This window comes from Pinus tabuliformis, chromosome J (genome assembly GCF_031772625.1).
Source record: "Pinus tabuliformis cultivar Carrire ecotype Pingquan chromosome J, CPIR1, whole genome shotgun sequence".
Taxonomy (NCBI): domain Eukaryota; kingdom Viridiplantae; phylum Streptophyta; class Pinopsida; order Pinales; family Pinaceae; genus Pinus; species Pinus tabuliformis.
Window position 1 is genome coordinate 346,988,646 of NC_142295.1, and position 21,327 is coordinate 347,009,972.

Sequence of the window (21,327 nt, forward strand, 5' to 3'; positions counted from 1 at the left end):
ATCACACATAACACAGAATATATCACTAGGGAAAGCACCAACATAAAACCCTAACACTGTATTATCAATCAAGTGGAGATCCTTAACAACATACAAAAAGAATCAGCTCAATAGCTATCCTGCTCTCTCTATAATTAGAAGATGAAGATCATAGACTACCTAGGCCTCAATATATAGGCCACAAGTCCTCCAATCCCCCATAATACATATTTCTCTTGGAAATAGATCCTTCTCCATGCAAGGAATACTTACTAGAAATATCCAAGCATCTGATAGTACATTGTCCCTCATCTGATCTCAACTGGGTCTCTGTCTGAACTGACATGCATCAGTTATCCATGAGGGAATGCTCAGTTATCTGAAATAATAGTTGTCACATGCATGCAAGCATTAACAAACTATATTTCATTATTTTAACAACTTGTTAAAATAATATAACTAGACTTGACTAAGTTAAACTAAGTCAACTGATTCTCTCATTATAGAACTGAACATTTGTCCATATTGATAGAGAAAACAAAAAAACCTTGACACAAAAAAACAAGAAGTGTCATATTATTGGATATAAAAATGATTGTGGTTATCGCTCATCAGATTATGAGTTTATCACAAAATCATTAAGAGTAGATATGTGGTATTTAAGGAAAAGGTCGTGTACAAAGACCATTTGCATAGAAAGAAGAAAGAAGAGGAAATCACATAATAAACAATGCTTGATGAAGTCAAAGAGAAAGAAATTCCAAAGGTGACAAAAAATCAAAATGTTCAACAACAACAACAACATGTACCTCAAACTCCTACAAGTGTTGTTAGAAGATCAATCAGGTTAAGTAGACCCCCTGAACAATATTATTCTTCATTGTATTATGTATTGTTGACCAATTCTAGTGAACTAGAAATATATAAATATATAATGCAACTAGAAACTAAAAATAAATGGGAGCAAGGCATAAAAGAAGAGATGGACTCTTTGGTGGATAACCAGACTTAGGACTTGGTCCTATTGCCCACAGGTAAAAGAGCATTATAGAATAAATGGGTTTCCAAGTTAAAGGAAGAAGATAGAGGCCAAAAAGAGGTACAAGGCCAAACTTGTTGTAAAGGGGCTAGGATATAAGAAAGGTATATATTTTGATGAAATAGTTTCTCCTATTATAAAAATGACTTCAATTAGAGCTATTTTAAGTTTAGTGGTAGTAGAAGATTTTCATATTGCGTAGTTATATGTAAAATCATATTTTCTCCATGGGTATATGGAAGAAGAGATTCATATGCAATAGCCACAATGGTATGAGGACAAAGGGAAGGAAAACTTAGTATGCAAACTAAAGAAGAGAAAATATGGTTTAAAGAAAGTTTCAATGCAATGGTATTTGAAATTTGATTGGTTTATGACATAACAACGTTATTGTATATGTTAGTTTGATCATTATGTTTATCTTAAGAGACTAGATAGTGGCATCTATATTATCTTGTTATTATATGTAGACGACATGCTTATTTTTTTGTGTAAGCTTGGTAGTACTTTCTCTATTAATATTATCAGACCATAGTAATATCTTTAACAAAAATTACTGGTGGACTCAACCTGCCCGTAGGAAACCAGGTTGGCCACCTGCCTGCATTAAATGTTGTCCAAAATTTCAATAATTTTTTCAACACCATCCAAGCAACATTAGTTGTTCTATCTACTATTAACTTTAACTTAGAAAAGTAAAGGCTAACCGACATATAACAAAATTATGATTAGAGTTTTGTTTCACTCGTCAGATGAATGCACCAAGGCTGGGGCTTTCGCATTGGACCCTAGGATTTCGTTCCTCTTCATATCTCGTATGCTTTGCTCAATCTTGTTCAGTGCGAAATTGTTTCTGTACACTTGTATCTGGACTGCAGCAATTTCTCTATGAAGATCCTTCATGTTGGGCTCCATTGTTTGGGCCTCCTCCTGTACCTCTTGTTCCTTGTATAGTGTCATTGCTCGGGCTACTATGTTCTTCATAACCCAGTATTGTTGGATTGTTTGCCGAAACAGTGTGTGTCGGCCTCTGGTGTTCCCCGGATCTTTCACCATGGCTTCCCATTCTTCTGTCTCTATGTCCTGATTGGTTATGTTGTCATTAAGTTCCCTCTCCCACTCTGCAATTTGAGCTCTTACCTCTGGCGGATTGCCAGCCATATACGCATTTATGAGGGTCTGCATGTGCTCCTTCCCAGTCCTTCTGCCTCTTTTGTTAGGGCCTCTGCTGGAGGTTGCTTCCCCTCCCTTTGTTCTTTTCCCTACCTTCCTTGTTCCTTTGGTTCCTCTTTTACCTGCCTCTTTTCCCTCTTTTTCCATATTGTCTTCGTTATTGTGTTGTTTTGATTTTGCCAAGAAACTCGCCAGTACCAGCTTGCTTGCTGGAGCACGATATAGGATCTGAACCTCCTGACGGTGTTGCACCCTGGTTTTTTTAATACCTAAAACATTAACAAAATAAATTTCTTTATCAGTCAGAATTCATTTACACAGAGTGGTCTTAATTTTCTCTGCCCCGGGCTTGTCCACTCGCTCCGGGCCTGGAGACTTGGGGTTGCCCTCCTTCTCCCCCAGTTTCCCCACTACCTTCTCTGGGACTAACAGGCTTCGGCCTGCCGAATTCTCTCCTCTCTACTTATTCCCTCGCCAGCAAACAGGAACGTCTACATTTACATATTTGAAGGAGTCCCAAGTTTTGGTTTCCTTATCAACATTCAGGGTCGCATTTGAGGTTCCAGTCCAGGACACTCTCGTATCAGGTGCCCTCGCCCGAATTTTACCCTTGGTTATCCCACGGGGCCCGCAGTCATCAACTAGGTTTGGGCTCAGATCGAGCCAAGCTAACCATAGCCTTGCTTCATTGACCATGATGGTTCCGGGCTCCCTGCCTATGATGATTCTTTCTTCCTTCCCATGCCTCAGGTACCACCTAGCCAGAGCGACAGGCTTCCTATGATCTCCATTATAGAATTCCCAATGGACATCCCAATGGTCCTCATTCCCTCAATTCCCATCTACTCAGAGATACACTATAGATTTCCCAAGCGCCCTCACTCCAGTAGCATTCCAGGCATAGACTCTCCATTCGGCCAGGTTAGAATCCCAGACAAACCATGTCTCAACTCGTTCTGAGTCTTGACTTCCCTTAACCCACTCCGTGAATTCCTCTGAATAATTCATTTCTGTGATGCAAGCAAGAAGGGAAACCATAGTAACATACCAATACTTTACGACGAAGCCCATTATCCTCTCGACATCCTCCAGCCCATGTCCACCACCTTTCGTTGCACGTTCTTTCTCCTTCTCCCTTTGCATGCAGCTACCTTCTCTCCTATCTGCCTTTGCCTCTTGTTGCTTTGTCCAGCTGCCCCACCTAACTTCCATACGGCCCCCCACATGCCCTCTTCCTCTTCCCGTCGCCCAATCTTTCATTCGATTTCCTCAGAATGAGGTTCCCCTGACCCTTCCATTACTTCACTCATGTCGCCAACTTCTCTTGCCATGGGTTTCTTCCTAACACCGTGCCACTTGTCGTCGTTGGTCTGCCCACCCTCTCGCTTAACCCCAAGCCTCCATCGCTCTCTTCCATCCTCGGCCACACCTGTACTAGCTCGATGCCCTCCTCTGCCCTGCCCTGTCCTGCGTGTTGCCCCACCTGCCGTCACGTCCTCCCACATCCCAATACCCCATCTATCCTTGGGCCCAAGTGGTTGGCTTCTGGTGCCTTTACCTCCAATCCCGTCTGGCCCACCTCGTTTTTCATCTCCCCTGCCACACCCTAATCAGGGGTTTTCTCCCTTCTCCTTGTCGTTTTCTAGAATCTCCTCTAGCCTTCTCATCCCTTCCATTTGTATTAACTCTTATCCCCTTATATCCAGGTTTCTACCTACCTACCCGCACCCCCAGTTGGCGAGATTGTCCACTGCCACGTTACCCGTCCAACGGACATGTGTCAGGATAATGTAGCCAATCTGTCGAACTAGCTTGCCAACCTCTTGAACGAGCCTTGCCGTCATCTTGATTTGGCTGATTTTCTCCCATGACATTCCTTGCTGGAGTTTTTTCATCATGTTTATTGCCAGTTTCGAGTCTCCTTCCACCTCCAGCCTCTGAAACCTTTCCCTTGCTGCAATTTCCAATCCCCGCTTCAATGCCTGGAGCTCTACTTCATTGTTGCTCGCAATGCCACAATCCATGGAAATCAAGTGAATCGTATTACCTTTGTCATCTCTGAACACTCCTCTAGTCCCCGCCGCCCCCGAATTCCCTTTCGTAGATCCATCGAAGTTGAGTTTAATGAAATCTTTCTGAGGTCATGAAACTGTTAGCAATCTCACAATGGGGGGATGTTGTTTTGACGCGGTGAGGCTCAGCAAGCTTGGCTTCAAGCTTATTCCCAACATTATTCGTTCTTCCTGTGGATTTGTTTCCCTATCCTCTGCATACCATTTCTCGGCAAGGATCGTTTCTCTTATGTTATAGAGAATCATTTTCCATCATTCTACTTCTGATCTTTTTTCTTCTTTGAAGATCCTTTTTTTTCTTTCCTTCTAGATTTCCCATAATATGAACCCTAATGATATTCTCCATGCACAATCCAGAATGGGGTTTTGGTAAGGTTTTCTTTTCCAATTATCCATTGTTGCTTTCATATTAAATTGGTTCCTGTCATTGACTCCAAAGAGTTGTTCATGGTTTCTCCACGGGTTTTCATTGTATCTACAGGCATTGGTCAAGTGTTCCATTGTTTCTGCTTGTTCGGCACAGATACTGTAGATCGAGGGTCCCTGTAGACCTTTTTTCTAGAGTTGGTACCAAGTAAGTGCTCGCCCATGTCGGAATATCCACATGACGAAAGCAATTTTTGGCCATGACTTTTCTTGCCAGGTTTTGTCCCGTATCTCTGTGCCCTATTGCAGGTGGTGTGTTGCTTGCAGATGACAGCCCTCTTTAATCATAAACATCCCTTTGATTTTATATCCCCATCTTATAATGTCTTTCCCTTCTACTCTTGCAATTTTTCGGGTTTCCAACTCTTTCTCATAAACCTCCCATTGGGTGGTTTCTGGAGCATCTGGCCAATATTTTTTCTGTTTCTGTTTTCTCCAGTATTTTCCTGGGCCCAAGCTCCAAAAGTTTTTTACTATCTGGTCTACAGGGTTATTGGTATATTGACATACTACTCCTAGCTCAGGTCTGTTGTTGAGTTTTTCTCTATGTTGCCACGCCTCTTCCCAGAATTTTGCTTTGTCTCCTCCCCTTATTTCCCAAAAGCTATGGGTTCTTATCATATCTCTATTTTCTGAGGCTAAGTTCCATATGGTCGATCCCTTAATATTGTCCTGGACTCTCAGCCTTCCTTCAATCGAGCTTGGCATTCCATATTTTCTCCCCCATATTTCCTTCCATAGATCAACTCCTCCCCTTCATTCCTCTTCCCGGTCGAAAAACCAGGATAAAGCAGTTTACGTGTGATCGCATTGATTTGGGATGGTAAGTGGTTTAGTTTTTTTGGGAGCGATACCATTAGACTACCGCCACATGGCCAGAGCGGGGTGATGATACCACCCTCCATCGCAAGTTAAGTTTCACACATGTTAGGTGGTGTGATATTTCGGGGTGTCGTCCGATTTCATGGGGTTGTATTAACCGTTAGATCTGTTGGTGCTTTTTGGTGGGGCCCACGAGTCTTGACGGGCTTATCTCATGAGTGACATGGATGTTTGTTTGCCGTAGATCAAGCTTTTGTTTTGTATGGTTTATCCTAAAGTTTGGAATGAGAAATTTTGTTGTCTGTTGTAGCGGGGTGATGCTTTACGTTGGCATCATGCCCTTGGTTTCCCTGTCGCCTCTTGGAATTCATGGTTTTTGTATATTCTGTAAATTTATTCTCGAGGTAATGAAATAGAAGGATCTACTCTTGCTTAAGCAAAAAAAAGATGTCAGGTAATGCTTTAACTATAGAGAACAAGGGAAGACAAAGGGAGAGAGGTGAAAGAGCCCAAGGAATCATGGAAAGTCTAAGAAAGGAATATCAAAAACCAAAGGGAGATTGGAATGTTGGCATTGTGGGAAGAAAGGACACAAGAAGAAAAATTGTTGGGCTCTAAAAAAATAAAAAAACTAAGAGATGGAAAACATGAGAATAATAATAAGGAAGGAAATGTAGCAGGTGGTGTGTTATAATATCTTTAATTCTTTCAGTAGATAACATTATTGATTCTTGGGTGATAGACTCAATGGCTTCATTTCATGCCACGCCTCGTAGGCTATACAATTGTGGCATCATAGATTTAGGCACTTGAGTGAGATGGGGATGCAAATTCTCTACTCAAGGAAATTATTACCAAATTTGATGTAGGTTGATTTAGACTTTTGTGATAATTGTATTTATGGAAAACAAAAAAGAGTTAGATTTCTTAGTGTTGGGAAGTAAAATAAGAGTGAAAACTCAAAGCTTGTGCATATAGATGTAGAATTTTGTATCATTTTTCTACAAATCAGCTAGCTCACTGATACCATGTAGAACTTTTTCTACAAATCAGCTAGCTCTGATACCATGTAGAAATTTCCCACCTATAGATCAACGTAGTAATGCAATGTATTAAAGCCAAACACTTGATCTACTTCTACAAACATTTTAGCAGAAGCTTAATCAACCATGAGCAACATCAATAAGAACACATATAACTGATAAGAAGGAATCAATCACACATAACACAGAATATATCACTAGGGAAAGCACCAACATAAAACCCCAACACTGTATTATCAATCAAGTGGAGATCCTCAACAACATACAAAAAGAATCAGCTCAATAGCTATCCTGCTCTCTCTATAATTAGAAGATGAAGATCATAGACTACCTAGGCCTCAATATATAGGCCACAAGTCCTCCAATCTCCTATAATACGTATTTCTCTTGGAAATAGATCCTTCTCCATGCAAGGAATACTTACTAGAAATATCCAAGCATCTGATAGTACATTGTCCCTCATCTGATCTCAACTGGGTCTCTGTCTGAACTGACATGCATCAGTTATCCATGAGGGAATGCTCAGTTATCTGAAATAATAGTTGTCACATGCATGCAAGCATTAACAAACTATATTTCATTATTTTAACAACTTGTTAAAATAATATAACTAGACTTGACTAAGTTAAACTAAGTCAACTGATTCTCTCATTATAGAACTGAACCTTATCTCCTTTAATCAAGGGATAAATTCCTAAATCAAGGGAGAAAATAATTGCATGATCTCACAAAGACTTCAAGTTTAATTTTCCATAATTAATTAACTCATGGACATTAATTAATTAATATTTTAAAATGTTGTTAAGACCTAATTCGTTTTTACTTCCTATAGTTAGACCAGGGACTGCTAAAAATAGGAAGGGACCCAGAAATGCAATTTTTAGAAGATTCTATTTTTAGCAGTTTCACCTCTCACCCAAGGTGGCCAAAATGCTCATTGGCCAAACTACTATTTTTAGAAGTGTTATTTTTAGGAGTTCTATTTTTAACACATTCTAAATTTAGCATTTATTGTTGCACATTATTCAACACTCCCTCTCAACAAGAAAGGCTTCCTCTCGAACCCGATCCTATAACTCTGGAATGTTCTGCATGCAACACATCCACCAGGTCTGCTTGCTCCAACAACTCTTGGAACAAAAACACTCCCAACTGACCACTTTGTTGGGCTAGAAACATACTTTGATGCTGAAGCTCTACCTGCTGCTAAAACGTGCTACCCCATCGACATCTGCACTACTGCAACATCTCCATGCATCTCGCACCATTGCACCCTTCTCTGTGCTACCCTACACAGTGCAACACACTTGTGCCTCTCACATTGCTGCAGCCTGCATGCTCTGCATTGTCCTGGGATTCCATGCACTGTAGCTCTCTCTGCCGCTCCATCCGCATCTGTCTATACCAGATCAGTCAGTTCCTGCTACTCCACATCAGGGCTCCCATAGCAAGGTCTCATCCAAGAGGTTGGGTACCTCAAGGATCCTACCCCTCCTCCATGGGACGATCACTCCACATCGCCCCACCTCCTACCTGGAGGTATGGCTGCATGTGATCCCTCTGCCCACCTGGCTTGAAAATTCCCCCTACTAGAGGTCTTTGCATGAGTAGATGTCTCTACTCGATCTCCTCTCAGCTTCCCGTGTTGTGGCTACTACACAACCTCCTGAAGTTGCTGCACCAATCGTGGCTCCTCCACAATTGTCTAAGACTTCTTCTGGCACTGCATGTTGAGAGATAATATACTCTCCCTCTCAACCACCAAGTCTCTAACCTTTTCCTTGCTCCTCAAGGCTTTGCATGCATCTTGTACCTTAAGTGCATACAGGTTCTTGACTAGCACACCAATCGATTTCCACTTTCCCGCCGTCACGAAATTTTCTAGAAAAAGAGTTGATTTTAAATCATCGATATCTCCCTCATCCGAACTCCGATTTAGCCGATTTGTTTTTTTATTTTGGGTATTTTTCCGCAAGGAATCCAAATCTGCTATTTATTTCTGAAAATTTTATACATAAATTTTCAGATATGCTCTGCAATCTCTCGGCCTAAAACTCAAAACTTTGAAATCTCTCAGTATATTGTTCTCTCCTTGATCACCTGTGCTCTGATACCATGTAGAATTTTGTATAATTTTTTTACAAATCAGCTAGCTCACTGATACCATGTAGAACTTTTTCCACAAATTAGCTAGCTCTGATACCATGTAGAAATTTCTCACCTATAGATCAACCTGGTAATGCAATGTACTAAAGAAAAACACTTGATCTACTTCTACAAACAATTTAGCGGAAGCTTAATCAACCATGAGCAACATCAATAAGAACACATATAACTGATAAGAAGGAATCAATCACACATAACACAAAATATATTACTGGGGAAATCACCAGCATAAAACCCCAACACTGTATTATCAATCAAGTGGAGATCCTCAACAACATACAAAAAGAATTAGCTCAATAGCTATCCTGCTCTCTCTGTAATCAGAAGATGAAGATCATAGACTACTTAGGCCTCAATATATAGGCCACAAGTCCTCCAATCTCTTATAATACGTAATTCTCTTGGGAATAGATCCTTCTCCATGCAAGGAATACTTACTAGAAATATCCAAGCATCTGATAGTACAATGTCCCTCATCTGATCTCAACTGGGTCTCTGTCTGAACTGATATGCATCAGTTATCCATGAGGGAATGCTTAGTTATCTAAAATAATAGTTGTCACATGCATGCAAACATTAACAAACTATATTTCATTATCTTAACAACTTGTTAAAATAATCTAATTGGACTTGACTAAGTTAAACTAAGTCAATTGATTCTCTCACTATAGAATTGAACCTTATCTCCTTTAATCAAGGGATAAATTCCTAAATCAAGGGAGAAAATAATTGCATGATCTCAGAAAGACTTCAAGTTTAATTTTCCATAATTAATTAACTCATGGAGATTAATTAATTAATATTTTAAACTGTTGTTAAGACCAATTTCATTTTTACATCCTATAGTTAGACTAGGGACTACTAATAATAGGAAGGGACCCAGAAATGCTATTTTTAGAAGATTCTATTTTTAGCAGTTTCACCTCTCACCCAAGGTGGCCAAAATGCTCATTGGCCAAACTGCTATTTTTAGAAGTGCTATTTTTAGGAGTTCTATTTTTAGCACATTCTAAATTTAACATTTCTTGTTGCACATTTTTCAACAATAGATGTATGGTTACCAACTCAAGTATCATCTCTCGGTGGATCTTATTATTATGTTACTTTTATTGATGATGCAACTAGGAAAACTTGGGTTTGTTACATTAGCAACAAATATGATGTCACTGATACTTTTATAAAATGGAAATCCATGGAAATCAAGTGAATCGTATTACCTTTGTCATCTCTAAACACTCCTCTAGTCCCCGCCGCCCTCGGATTCCCTTTCGTAGATCCATCGAAGTTGAGTTTAATGAAATATTTCTGAGGTCATGTGAAACTGTTAGCAATCTCACAATGGGTGGGATGTTGTTTAGACGCGGTGGGGCTCAGCATGCTTGGCTTCAAGCTTATTCCCATCATTATTCGTTCTTCTTGTGGATTTGTTTCCCTATCCTCTGCATACCATTTCTCGGCAAGGATCGTTTCTCTTATGTTCTGGAGAATCATTTTCCATCATTCTACTTCTGATCTTTTTTCTTCTTTGAAGATCCTTCTGTTTCTTTCCTTCTAGATTTTCCATAATATGAACCCTAATGATATTCTCCAGGCACAATCTAGAATGGGGTTTTGGTAAGGTTTTCTTTGCCAATTATCCATTGTTGCTTTCATATTAAATTGGTTCCTGTCATTGACTCCAAAGAGTTGTTCATGGTTTCTCCACAGGTTTTCATTGTATCTACAGGCATTGGTCAGGTGTTCCATTGTTTCTGCTTGTTAGGAACAGATACTACAGATCGAGGGTCCCTGCAGACCTTTTTTCTAGAGTTGGTCCCAAGTAAGTGCTCGCCCATGTCAGAATATCCACATGAAGAAAGCGATTTTCGGCCATGACTTTTCTTGCCAGATTTTGTCCCATATCTGTGTCCCCTGTTGCAGGTGGTATGTTGCTTGCAGATGATAGCCCTCTTTAATCGTAAACATCCCTTTGATTTTATACCCCCATCTTATTATGTCTGACCCTTCCACTATTGCAATTTTTCGGGTTTCCATCTCTTTCTCATAAACCTCCCATTGGGTGGTTTCTGGAGCATCTGGCCAATCTTGTTTCTGTTTCCATTTTCTCCAGTATTCTCCTAGGTCCAAGCTCCAAAAGTTTTTTACTGTCTGGTCTACAGGGTTATTGGTATATTGACATACTACTCCTAGCTCAGGTCTATTGTTGAGTTTTTCTCTCTGTTGCCACGCCTCTTCCCAGAATTTTGCTTTGTCTCCTCCCCTTATTTCCCAGAAGCTATGGGTTCTTATCAGATCTCTATTTTCTGAGGCTAAGTTCCATATGGCCGATCCCTTAATATTGTCCTGGACTCTCAGCCTTCCTTCAATCGAGCTTGGCATTCCATATTTTCTCCCCCATTTTTCCTTCCCTAGATCAACTCCTCCCTGGATCCATCTCCACCAGAGATTTTCCCCCATGACCTGATTGAGAATTTGAGAATGTTCGGGTCTCTAAGACCTAACCCACCATCTTTTAGGGGTTTGCTGATCCAATCCCACAATCGCAGGGCCCATTTTTTTTTTTAGGGTTTCGAAAATATCAATAATCCTTTGGAAAATTGTTTTAGGCATCGCTTGGCTAGATAATTGGTAAATCGGGATCGATTAGAGAACTGCTCTCACTAGTATTACACGACTTGGCATATTCAGTGATCTAAATGTCCAATTCTGCATTCTCCCTTGGATCTTTGCCAGCAAGGGCTTCCAGTTTGCCACTTTAGTTTGTTGATCACTCAGATGTATTCCTACATATTCCGAGGTGAGATTCCCAATGCGGAATCCCATTATTCTTCCTAGAAAAGCTTGTGATGGGGTTGTCGTATTAAAGAAAAAGATATCAGAATTTTCCTTATTTATCTTCATCCCCGAGGTGCGTGTAAACTCTGGTAGGATCTCCATCATCCCTCTGCTTCCCTGTGGGTTGCTTGTTCGTACATCATTATGTCGTCGACGAACTATTGGTGAGTTAACGGTAAATCGTTCCCCCACATTCTAAGGCCTGTATATTGTTTCCTTTGTACTTTCTCTTTTACATACCTTCCTAGTCCTTTCGCAACCAATATGAACAAGAATGGGGATATCAGGTCACCTTTTTCGAGCCCACGGGTTGCATTGAATGCCTCTATGGGCGTCCCATTGAGGAGAATTGAAAAATATGGGGTCGATATAATCGCCATTATCCAGCTCATCCATATTGGATCAAAGCCAGAAGCCTTCAAAATTCCCTATAGGCACTTCCAGCTCAAGCGGTCATACGGTTTTGATAAGTCTAATTTTACCAGCATCCCTTTGATTTTTTTTGGTCTTTAATGAGTGTATTGCCTCCTGTGTCGTCACAATACCATCCACTATTTGTCTCCCTTTAACAAAACCTGTATGTTCTTGAGAGATTAGACCAGGTAGGATAGGTTTGAGACGGTTCACCATGATTGTAGCCATGATTTTGTAGATTACATTACAGAGCACTATAGGTCTGAAACCTTGCGGTTCTTCTGAGTGGTCCATTTTGGGAATGAGGGCCAAAAAGGTGGAATTCAGGGTTGGATGCATTCTTTTATTGTGTCGGGACTCCTCCACTAATTTCACAATATCATCCACCATGAATGACCACGTAGCTTGAAAGAATTCAGTTATGAGCCCGTCTGTGCCTGGTGCTTCATTTTTCGCCAGACCTTTGATGACTTCTTCTACCTCTGACTTAGAGATTTCCCTTAGAAGGGCCATGTTCTGGTCCCTGCTCACCAGGTGGGGAATGTGCCAAGTGATTTTGTTTATATTCTCCTCCCTGTCTAGATTGGGTTCCATCAGTAGCCTTTCAAAATGTTGAACTAATAGGTTCTCCATGTCTTCCTTTTGAGTAAGTTAATTTCCTTGTTGATCAACTAGGGAGAATATCCTATTTTGTTTCTTTTGTTGGATCATGGCTTTATGAAAAAACCTAGAATTCCTTTCCCCTTCCTTTAACCATTGGATTCTTGATTTCTACTTCCACAGTATTTCTTCTTGTTGTCTCCTTTCCTCCAATTTATTTATCAATTCTTGCTCCTGTTGAATGTTTTCGAACTCTTCCTTGTTCCATTTTTTAATTTTACCCTTTAGATCTTTGAGACAGAGTTGGAAAGTATGCATTAGATTTCTACCTTCTTTCTCGCTCTCGTTCCACCATTCCTTCATTTTCTCTATGAAGGTCGGTTCTCTTAGCCAAAAGGCTTCAAACCTGAAGGGTCTATTTGTATTTCCTTGTTTCATTTCCACTTCTAGTTTAATAGGCCAATGATCCAAACCCAGGCAAGGTAGGATAGATGCCTCATAGTAAACATCTCTGCTTATGAGATTTTCTATTGCTATGAATCTGTCAAGATGAGATGCTATTTGCCTGTTTCCTCCCCGTTTGTTGTTCCACGTATATTTCCCATTAATTGTTGGGATACCCACCAAGTGCAGTTCTTCTTAGATATCCCTAAATTTCTCCATTTCTGGCTCCTCCCTTCGCATTCCTCCTTTTTTCTCCTCCAACGATGTTATCAAGTTGAAATCACCTACTAATAACCATAGCTTTTCCTCATGCATTTGGTTTAAAATATTTATCCTCTGAAGGAAGTTTTCCTTTTCTACTGGGATGTGTGGCCCATAAACTGCAAAGAGCAAGAACTAGTCTTTATTTCCTATGAGGTGGAACCTCCCTGTGAGGATACGTTGCATGCCTATCCAGCAGTCTACAGTTACCTCTGCTAGATTCGAAAAATTTGCTATCCCTCCTGCACTTCATCTTGCGTCTATTGTGATACCCTCATACCTCGGTTTCATCTTACTTAGGATTTCATCTAGTTTCCCTCCTGTGATCTTAGTTTCTTGAAGAAGCATTAATTGGGGTTTCTCTTTTCTCAGTCTCTCTGCTAAGTATCTCTGTTTTCCTCGGTTGTTTAGGCCTCTTATGTTCCAAGATGTTACTATCATTGGGTAACTTTATTTAATTGTTGGTATATCGCTGATAGTGGTACCACCCTGCCTGTGTTCACCAACATTTCTCCCATAATCTGTATGGATTCCTATAGGTTTCTCCAACCCCTTTTCTTCCCCCCTTTTTCTTTGTTTTGATACTCATGGGGGTTTTCCTGGTGCATCCCCAGTTGTTCTGTAATCTTGACCTGTCCCTGTCCTTGCTTGGCTTGATACTGTTGGAAAGTCTCTTTGTACAATATTTTTTGGTCTTCCGGAATAAATATTTCATCTAGGTGTCTCCATTCATTCAACAGTTTCTTCAGTACTTCTTCTTCCATGCTAAGTTCCTCTCCCTTGCTTGGGTCGATTTCCATTGTGGTGGTTTCCATCCCAACCCGTTCTTCTTTGTCCTCTTTGTCTGCAAGATCTCCTTGGGCTTTCCACTTGGGTGTTGGTTTGACTTGACTCGAGTTGCTCTCTTTTCCTTTATCCTGATAATGCATGGGTTGGATCTTGGTTAAAATGTATTTTAACCAAGATTAATAAATTTATTAAGAGTTAATTTTCCCAATTTAGAATTTCCAAAAAGCATAGTCTATCTAATAGACAAAATGACCATTTCCAATTAATTTTAACAAAAGCCGGTAGAGATTTTTAATAATCATAAGTCTAATTTGTTTAATTTGCAAAGTTCAAGTGCCCGGGTGTTATTCAAGGTGTTAAATCCATTTATTCATTCAAAAACACATTTTAAACAAGAATAAATCATAATTGGTGGGCTCCAGTATTGCAGCAATAATGCTGCAACTCATGGGACTCCCGTCTTTACTTTTATCAACCCGGTAGTTCGTAACAAACTTGGAAGCGACGGTGTTGTATGCACAAGTACTAGCTCTTGCCACAGCTGTCACTTGGTCAACTGGCACAAGTCCGCTAGGAGCTTAAGCCAACTTCTATGAGCTCTTAGAAGAATCTTTTTAATTGATGGATGAAAGCTAACTTGAAGGAAGCTAATCTATTTGCGAAAAGAGATTGAAAAATTGAAGGAAAACGCAAACCCTAGCAAACCCTAATTCTACCAGCTAGTCCTACTGATGCAAAGGAGAGAATGCAAACTACTGAAAGAGATCGTCGTTACTTCTATGAAGGTAAAGTACATGTGTCTAGACTACCTCTATCTGAAGAAAACATCTTTTTGTATTTTTGATTAAGTTTTTAGAATTATCATGCATGTGCTTTTAACTGGCTTTTTACTGTGCAGGGGTGGATCAAGGAGGAAAAATGCTTGGAAAAGGTTGGGAAAGTTCAGAGAGGGTCTAAGGAATCCCTACCACCCTTCCGGAGAGTTTCACAAAGTTTGGCTGTCAAGAAACCTCATTTGTGAGCTTCTACAGGAAGTCTGCAGGGGTTCTACAGGATGTTCAGAGATTTCTACAGGATGTTCAGAAATTTCTACAGGATGTTTAAAAAGTGGATTTTTAGAGGATGGGTGAGTGAGGGAAGATGCATGAATGGATAAGGAGGTAGGATAGGGGCCTGGAGTGACCCAGGGGCTGGTGGATGGAGTGGTGAGAGGGTGTAGAAGGGTGACTTGGCTTAAAGAAGGCTAAGACAATGATGGAGCAAGAAGGTAGGGTTACGTGGGCAAAAGGACAGCTGTGAGATGAGGAATCTAGCTAGGAGATGGAACAGCTGGCTCTAATGAAGCTTAGGCGGATGAGAGAGTGGTAGAGATGTCCTGCACGGTGTACATTTAACCGAATCAACAAAGTCTTACGAATAATCAAAGTCTTAGCTAATATAATCTAACTATCAATAAAACGAATGAACAACAACTTTTATTTGGAAAGAAAACAATGTACATCAATCATGCAAAGAAACATTTCAGAGATCTGAACCCATAACTAACTTCTGCAAATGAAAACAGTACACTAAGGATTGCATGGTCAAGCAAACTAGTGTTTTTGTTGGGGCAGCACTGTTTCTTCAATTCCAGCCCCTGATCCAATAAGGATGAGGCGAAACAGAGAGTGTTGTTGACCCTTTTCTTGGAGCTTTTTCATGTTATTATCCTAACAATCCATTGTAAACATCTGAAGCAATTCTATTCATAAACAGTGACCTATTTAACCAACACAACTAAATCTGCCCAACAGAAATATGTTTCAAATGCATAAAAGGAAAACAACGATGCATAAAGGAAAGGTAACAGTACAAAAAGGAAGCCCTAGGCTCTCAGGTTGGGCCCAACCCTGAGAGCTATGGCTCCTATAGAAAACTCAGAGTTGATATAAAATCGGACTGCTTCTCATTATCAAAAAATAGTCATAAGTCAAGAGTTATGCCAAAATGGCTACAAGAGAACAAAGTAAAGCTAACAGCACTGTAGTGCAAAATATGCAATGGTTTCCAAAAGTCCCTTACGAAGGCTGAGGCCTTAACATTTATACACCACAAGGGCCCTAGCTGGCCTCCTAAATCTATGGGACTTGGCTGTCCAAACTGTGAGTAGACAACCCCTTCCAAAATCTGCTTGGCTGCCTTCTAGATCCGGTTTTGGTGGCCTTTGGAGCTCGGAGTTGGGGGTGAAGATCCCGAGGAAGGGCTATTTAATGCCATAGACAACCCCCCTACGAATCCTCACCTCAAGCTTGGCTGTCTTCTAGCCCATGATTGCTCGGTTTTGCTCCAACATGTGTCAAAAAACCTAAAATGAGCACGTGTTAGCCACCTAGGAAGAGTGACTACCCTTATTCGTACAAATGACATAAACATACTGAAAAATAATGCATAAGCTATGAAAAATGAAGGATTGAACAAGGACTAAACAAGGATAATTAGGCCAAATGAGCCCAACAAGTTACCAAATTTGGGGCTCATCAATAATCTCGTCCAAAATTATATCATTGGATTCCAAGGGAAAAGGTCATTTTATTAATTAGTTAGACTTCACATTTTCAAAATATTCTTCTTATATATTTTGTTTTCTCTCACATTTCATTTTTTATAAATTCTATTTTGAAGAATGATATTAAGATAAGTTCAAAAAAATATTATAAATAATAAATTCAAACATAATTAAAAAAAAGAGCATTATTCTTGATATGATATATATATATATATATATATAGCATGCTAAATATCAAATTTGTGACCAACTCTAGCTTGCCTAATTAAAAACCGGGCATAGAAGGTTGGTTTAAAATCATGTTGTTGAATCCAAAAGAGTCATAGATTGAGTTGGTGCTACCCATGCTCATTACATAGGATACAAAATGGGCTTTAAATGTCATGCTAGGCACAAAAACAAGAAACTGAAACACGCAAATTATATATTATAGCAAAAACCAAGCTTACGAATAGTGGTGATGAGCCACAAGAAGTGCATATTGTCATCCAACTAGTGCAAGGCCCGCTAAAGGTGGTTGTTAACTATCCATGAGCATAGTTACTTCCAAACACTACAATCAACCATCCATGATTTGATAAAACATGTGAAGCTCCTCCATGCAGAGGAGCTCATCCCTACTCTCATTGCAATCAAACAATACTCTTACCAACAAATGCTTAAGATGCCAATACAAGTCTACCATGATTTGATAAAACATGTGAAGCTCCTCCATGCATAGGAGCTCATCCTTGCTCTCATTGCAATCAAACAACACTCTTACTAGCAAATGCTTAAGATGCCAATACAAGTCCACAATGTGAAGGTATTGGTTCCGTCTAGCTCGCAGTACTCCCAAGTCACCCAATCCTCCATGTCAACCAAGACATCTAAATCTAATAATTATACTTGTTCATCCACTAGCTCCTATTCAATATCAACTAATTTGTGTTGCAAAACCATCGAGGCATTGTCACAATAGTATTCTATTGAGGCTCAAGCACTCAAATTACTTTGTAGGCCTTGACCACCTCCTCCTTATTGCACTCATGCTCTCACCATCAGCATTAGTAAAAGAGCAAAGTGATAAACCAAGAGGAAGACAAATTTTGGAATAAAAAGAGCAAGAAGGAGATGTAAACGAGTTATGGATAAAAGCAAACAAGGTACTCAAGGTAACACAAACCGAATGGAGGATAACAAGTAAAACACTAAGTTAGGGACATGAAAGGATTAGCCTTGGATTTCTTTACGTGGTCCTATGAAAAATTAGCAAAGAATTTAAACCAAATAGTTGATGGGACGAGCTATGATATACCTAGGAAGTGTCACAAATGGAGTAACCAAAGCAAAAGAGTGAGACGCCCTTTGCTTGGAGAATGGAAAGGACTAGGGCTCTAAGAGCAGTTGATAATAATTTTGATGAAAGGGACCAAGCCAAGAGGGCTTGGTTCTTTAATTTGCAAAGAAATTACAATAGGGGACTAACTTGTTGTTTCCTTAACTTGCTCTGTGACTATCCTACCAAATATTATATAAGTAATGTAGAAATGGCAATCATGCCGATCATTTTGGGAAGACACATCATTTTGGAATGGTAAACACATTAAAGGCAAGCCTCCAATTTTGGCTCCAAAGAGTAAATTCACATGACAAAATGAACTTCCTAGCATGCGTTCACACATGGAGACTTCATTGTTGCTTTCTCCCCTCACCATCCAATGTACAAATGGACATGCCATGATCTACAAATTCCAATTGACCTTCCCTTTCGCCCTCATGCTATGTTGCAAGCAATGGGGTCAATTGATCACTAGTGCTCCCCCATGCCTTAAGGGCACCCTTCTTGATGCCGATTTTGGGAATGATTCACCCCCATTGTGGTTAAAAAATTCTTAGCATACAACATATCACATCTTACAAAATTTCTAAAAACCTTAACCAAAATTTTTCTTTCACACTTACAAAAATTATTTACTTTACAAGTTACACATCCAAAATATTTTTACTTTAGAAAAAACAAAAACACTGTCTTAATTTTCCCTTGTCCTCCTCCATAATAAATTACGCCACCTAAAACTTTCTTATCCCCTCCCTCATAAATTACATCACCTTTTTTTTCATGTGATACATCACAAAGTAATAATTTCTTTTGTTTTTTCCATTAAAAGAAATTGTCTTATAACATTCTTAAAAAAATATTTAAGACTTCCACATTCAAAAAAAAATCCCAAAACACAACACAATCAACCATCATTTAAATATTTCACATGACACAACTTCTTTCCAATGAAGGAGAAAAAAATTCAATATACATCATGTCACAACAAAAACTGTTTCTCTGCAATAGCATTACATAAGAGACTTTCTTCATACAACATAACATGTGTTCTCAAACTTCTCTCCACATTCAAAATTTAAAGCCATTATATTGGTGATATAATACAGAAATTACAATTCTTCAACTCAGAAAACCATTAACCAACTTTAGTGATAATTCAACTCCACTAAATACATCATGCCAATGCTGCTTCTTATCTTAATTTTAATTAAGACCGGAAAGAATTATAATCCAGAGAAGAAGTTAAACCCTGAATTTTCTACTAAAATACATGACTACTGATTCCCGCTCTGAAACGAAAAAACAATAAGTGGGGACATCTATGACAACAGCAGGCCATACAAGATGTCAAATATCACGTTAATTTACATTTAGAATACTATTTCTTGGCCTTCTTTGCCTTCAGAATATCATATTAATTTACATTTAAAATAATCTAGATCTCATTTCTTGGCCTTCTTTGCAGCAGACACCGCTTTCTTGGGCTTCGGAGGAGCCGCCCTCTTTACAGCCTTGGCAGGCTTCTTGGCGACAGCAAGCTTCTTGGCGGGAGCTTCTTTCTTCACAGTTGCCCCCTTCTTAACAGGCGCTGCTGCCTTCTTTACCTTTTCAGTGGACGCTGCAGGCTTCGGCTTAGAGACCTTAAGAACCTCGGTTACTTTGGCAGGGGTTTTAGCAGGCTTCGGGACCTTCTTGGGCCCAGGCGCCGCCTTGGACTTAGCTGCAGGCTTATTGGCCAGGGATTTTGGCTTCACAGGCTTGGCGGCCTTCGGCTTTACCGGCTTCTTCAACTCCTCCGAAAGCTTGAAAGAATTCTTGACCTTGGTGAGCTTGCCAGATCTGGCAAGATTTCTCAGCTGAACTGTTAGCAGCTTCTTGAAATTGGCAGGGAGTTGGGACTGGTACTTGTTGCCGATATAGGCTGCTATGGCATAATGGCTAGAACCGGTCCTCTCTTTCAAAGAAGTAATCGCTTCCGTGATCATCTGCAAAATAAAAATGAAAAAAATGAAACCCCTGCATTCTAAATACAATGTGAGGAAAACAATTTAGAGGCCAAGAACTGAAACCTGAAGATATGTAGGATGAGAAGGTGAGGGTTTCGATCCCTTGGAAGCCCTCGGCTTCTTTTCTTTGTCAACATTATTAACTACACGCTTTGCAGTTGTGTCAGCTGAAGCCATTTGTTTATACCACCAAATTGCTCAAAAACTACAAAATATAATGGTACCAGCAAACGAGACCTCGTTGCACAAATCGAAAGTGCACAGACAAATATCGAGAAAATAGCGTCTGGATGGTAGAAAATGGATTGTTATTGACCCTTATATAGACGGGGAAGACGAGGGCAACTAGAGATGCTCACCGCCCCCGGTCGGCTGGGAGGTCACCGGCTCATTATTCCGCCATGCAGTTGATCTGACGGTCAGGAATCGCCCGCTTATCCTCCCACGGATTGAGTATTCAAAGCGAGGTTCGTTCTCAGTCGTTGAAATGCTCCACGAGGAAACTTTATATCAATTATTTTAAATAATCATTTAAATTAAGGAAACTTCTTAACTTTGGGTTGGTGCGTTGAAGCATATATACGTTACCTAAACGACCAGGTGAACTTTGCTTTGCTATGAGGCATACCTTTAAATTTAGAGGTTTCCTTGGGGATTACATAATCATTTTTTAATGAAGTGCTCTTTCCAATGAATCACTTTTACTTATAAAAACATTTTTAATAAATTACATCTAAATTTCCAAAGCAAAGTCCCCCCTAAAATTCATTTTATTGTTATCTTTTTCAATCCAAAGGTACCTTTCTTAATACCTATTTCCTTTCTAAAATTTTGGTTAATATCATATTCGTTAATGTAATTTTTGCTATCTCTTCTTTCATTTCTAAGTTAAAAAATTTTAAAATTTTCTTTTATATAATTATTATTCACTTCACATGATATTATTAATGTTATCGACCAGATTGGGAAATTTTTTCATTATTAATATTTTATAAGGGTTCAAGTCTTTGAAATTTTTTAATAAGATATTTATTACTTATCATTTTTAATATTTGTATTTATATTTATTATTAAAAAGTTAATTAAGGTGGTGGGAAATATTCTCATTATTAATATTTTATAAAGGCGTAAGTTTTTGAAATTTTTTAATAAAATATCATTAAATTAAAATGGTTAAAATGAATGTTATTTTTTCCACTTATATTTAATTCTTATATATGATATGTTAAGTTTTATTACTAAGACTTTGTAATCCCCACAATTGCCTCTTACTCTCACTATTCTCCATGAGATTTAAACCTAAGGCCTAATGTGTTGGTTATGGAGTTTGATTATCTTCCTGATTTAGATGTTTTGTTTTTAGCCGCATTTGGACCTTAATTCCTTATGAGG

At 39.3% G+C, this 21,327-nt stretch overlaps 1 protein-coding gene across 1 annotated transcript; it reads right to left on the bottom strand.

Annotated features, from left to right (window-relative positions):
• Positions 1-19,275: 19,275 nt before the first annotated feature.
• On the bottom strand, positions 19,276-20,210 carry LOC149227169 (histone H1-like). The gene is made up of 2 exons (XM_089375444.1): positions 19,999-20,210; positions 19,276-19,914 (listed from the first exon to the last, which is right to left on the bottom strand). The coding sequence occupies exons 1-2, from the start codon at positions 20,110-20,112 to the stop codon at positions 19,372-19,374; spliced, it is 657 nt and encodes a 218-aa protein (XP_089231570.1). The 5' UTR covers positions 20,113-20,210; the 3' UTR covers positions 19,276-19,371.
• Between the last annotated feature and the right edge of the window lie 1,117 nt (positions 20,211-21,327).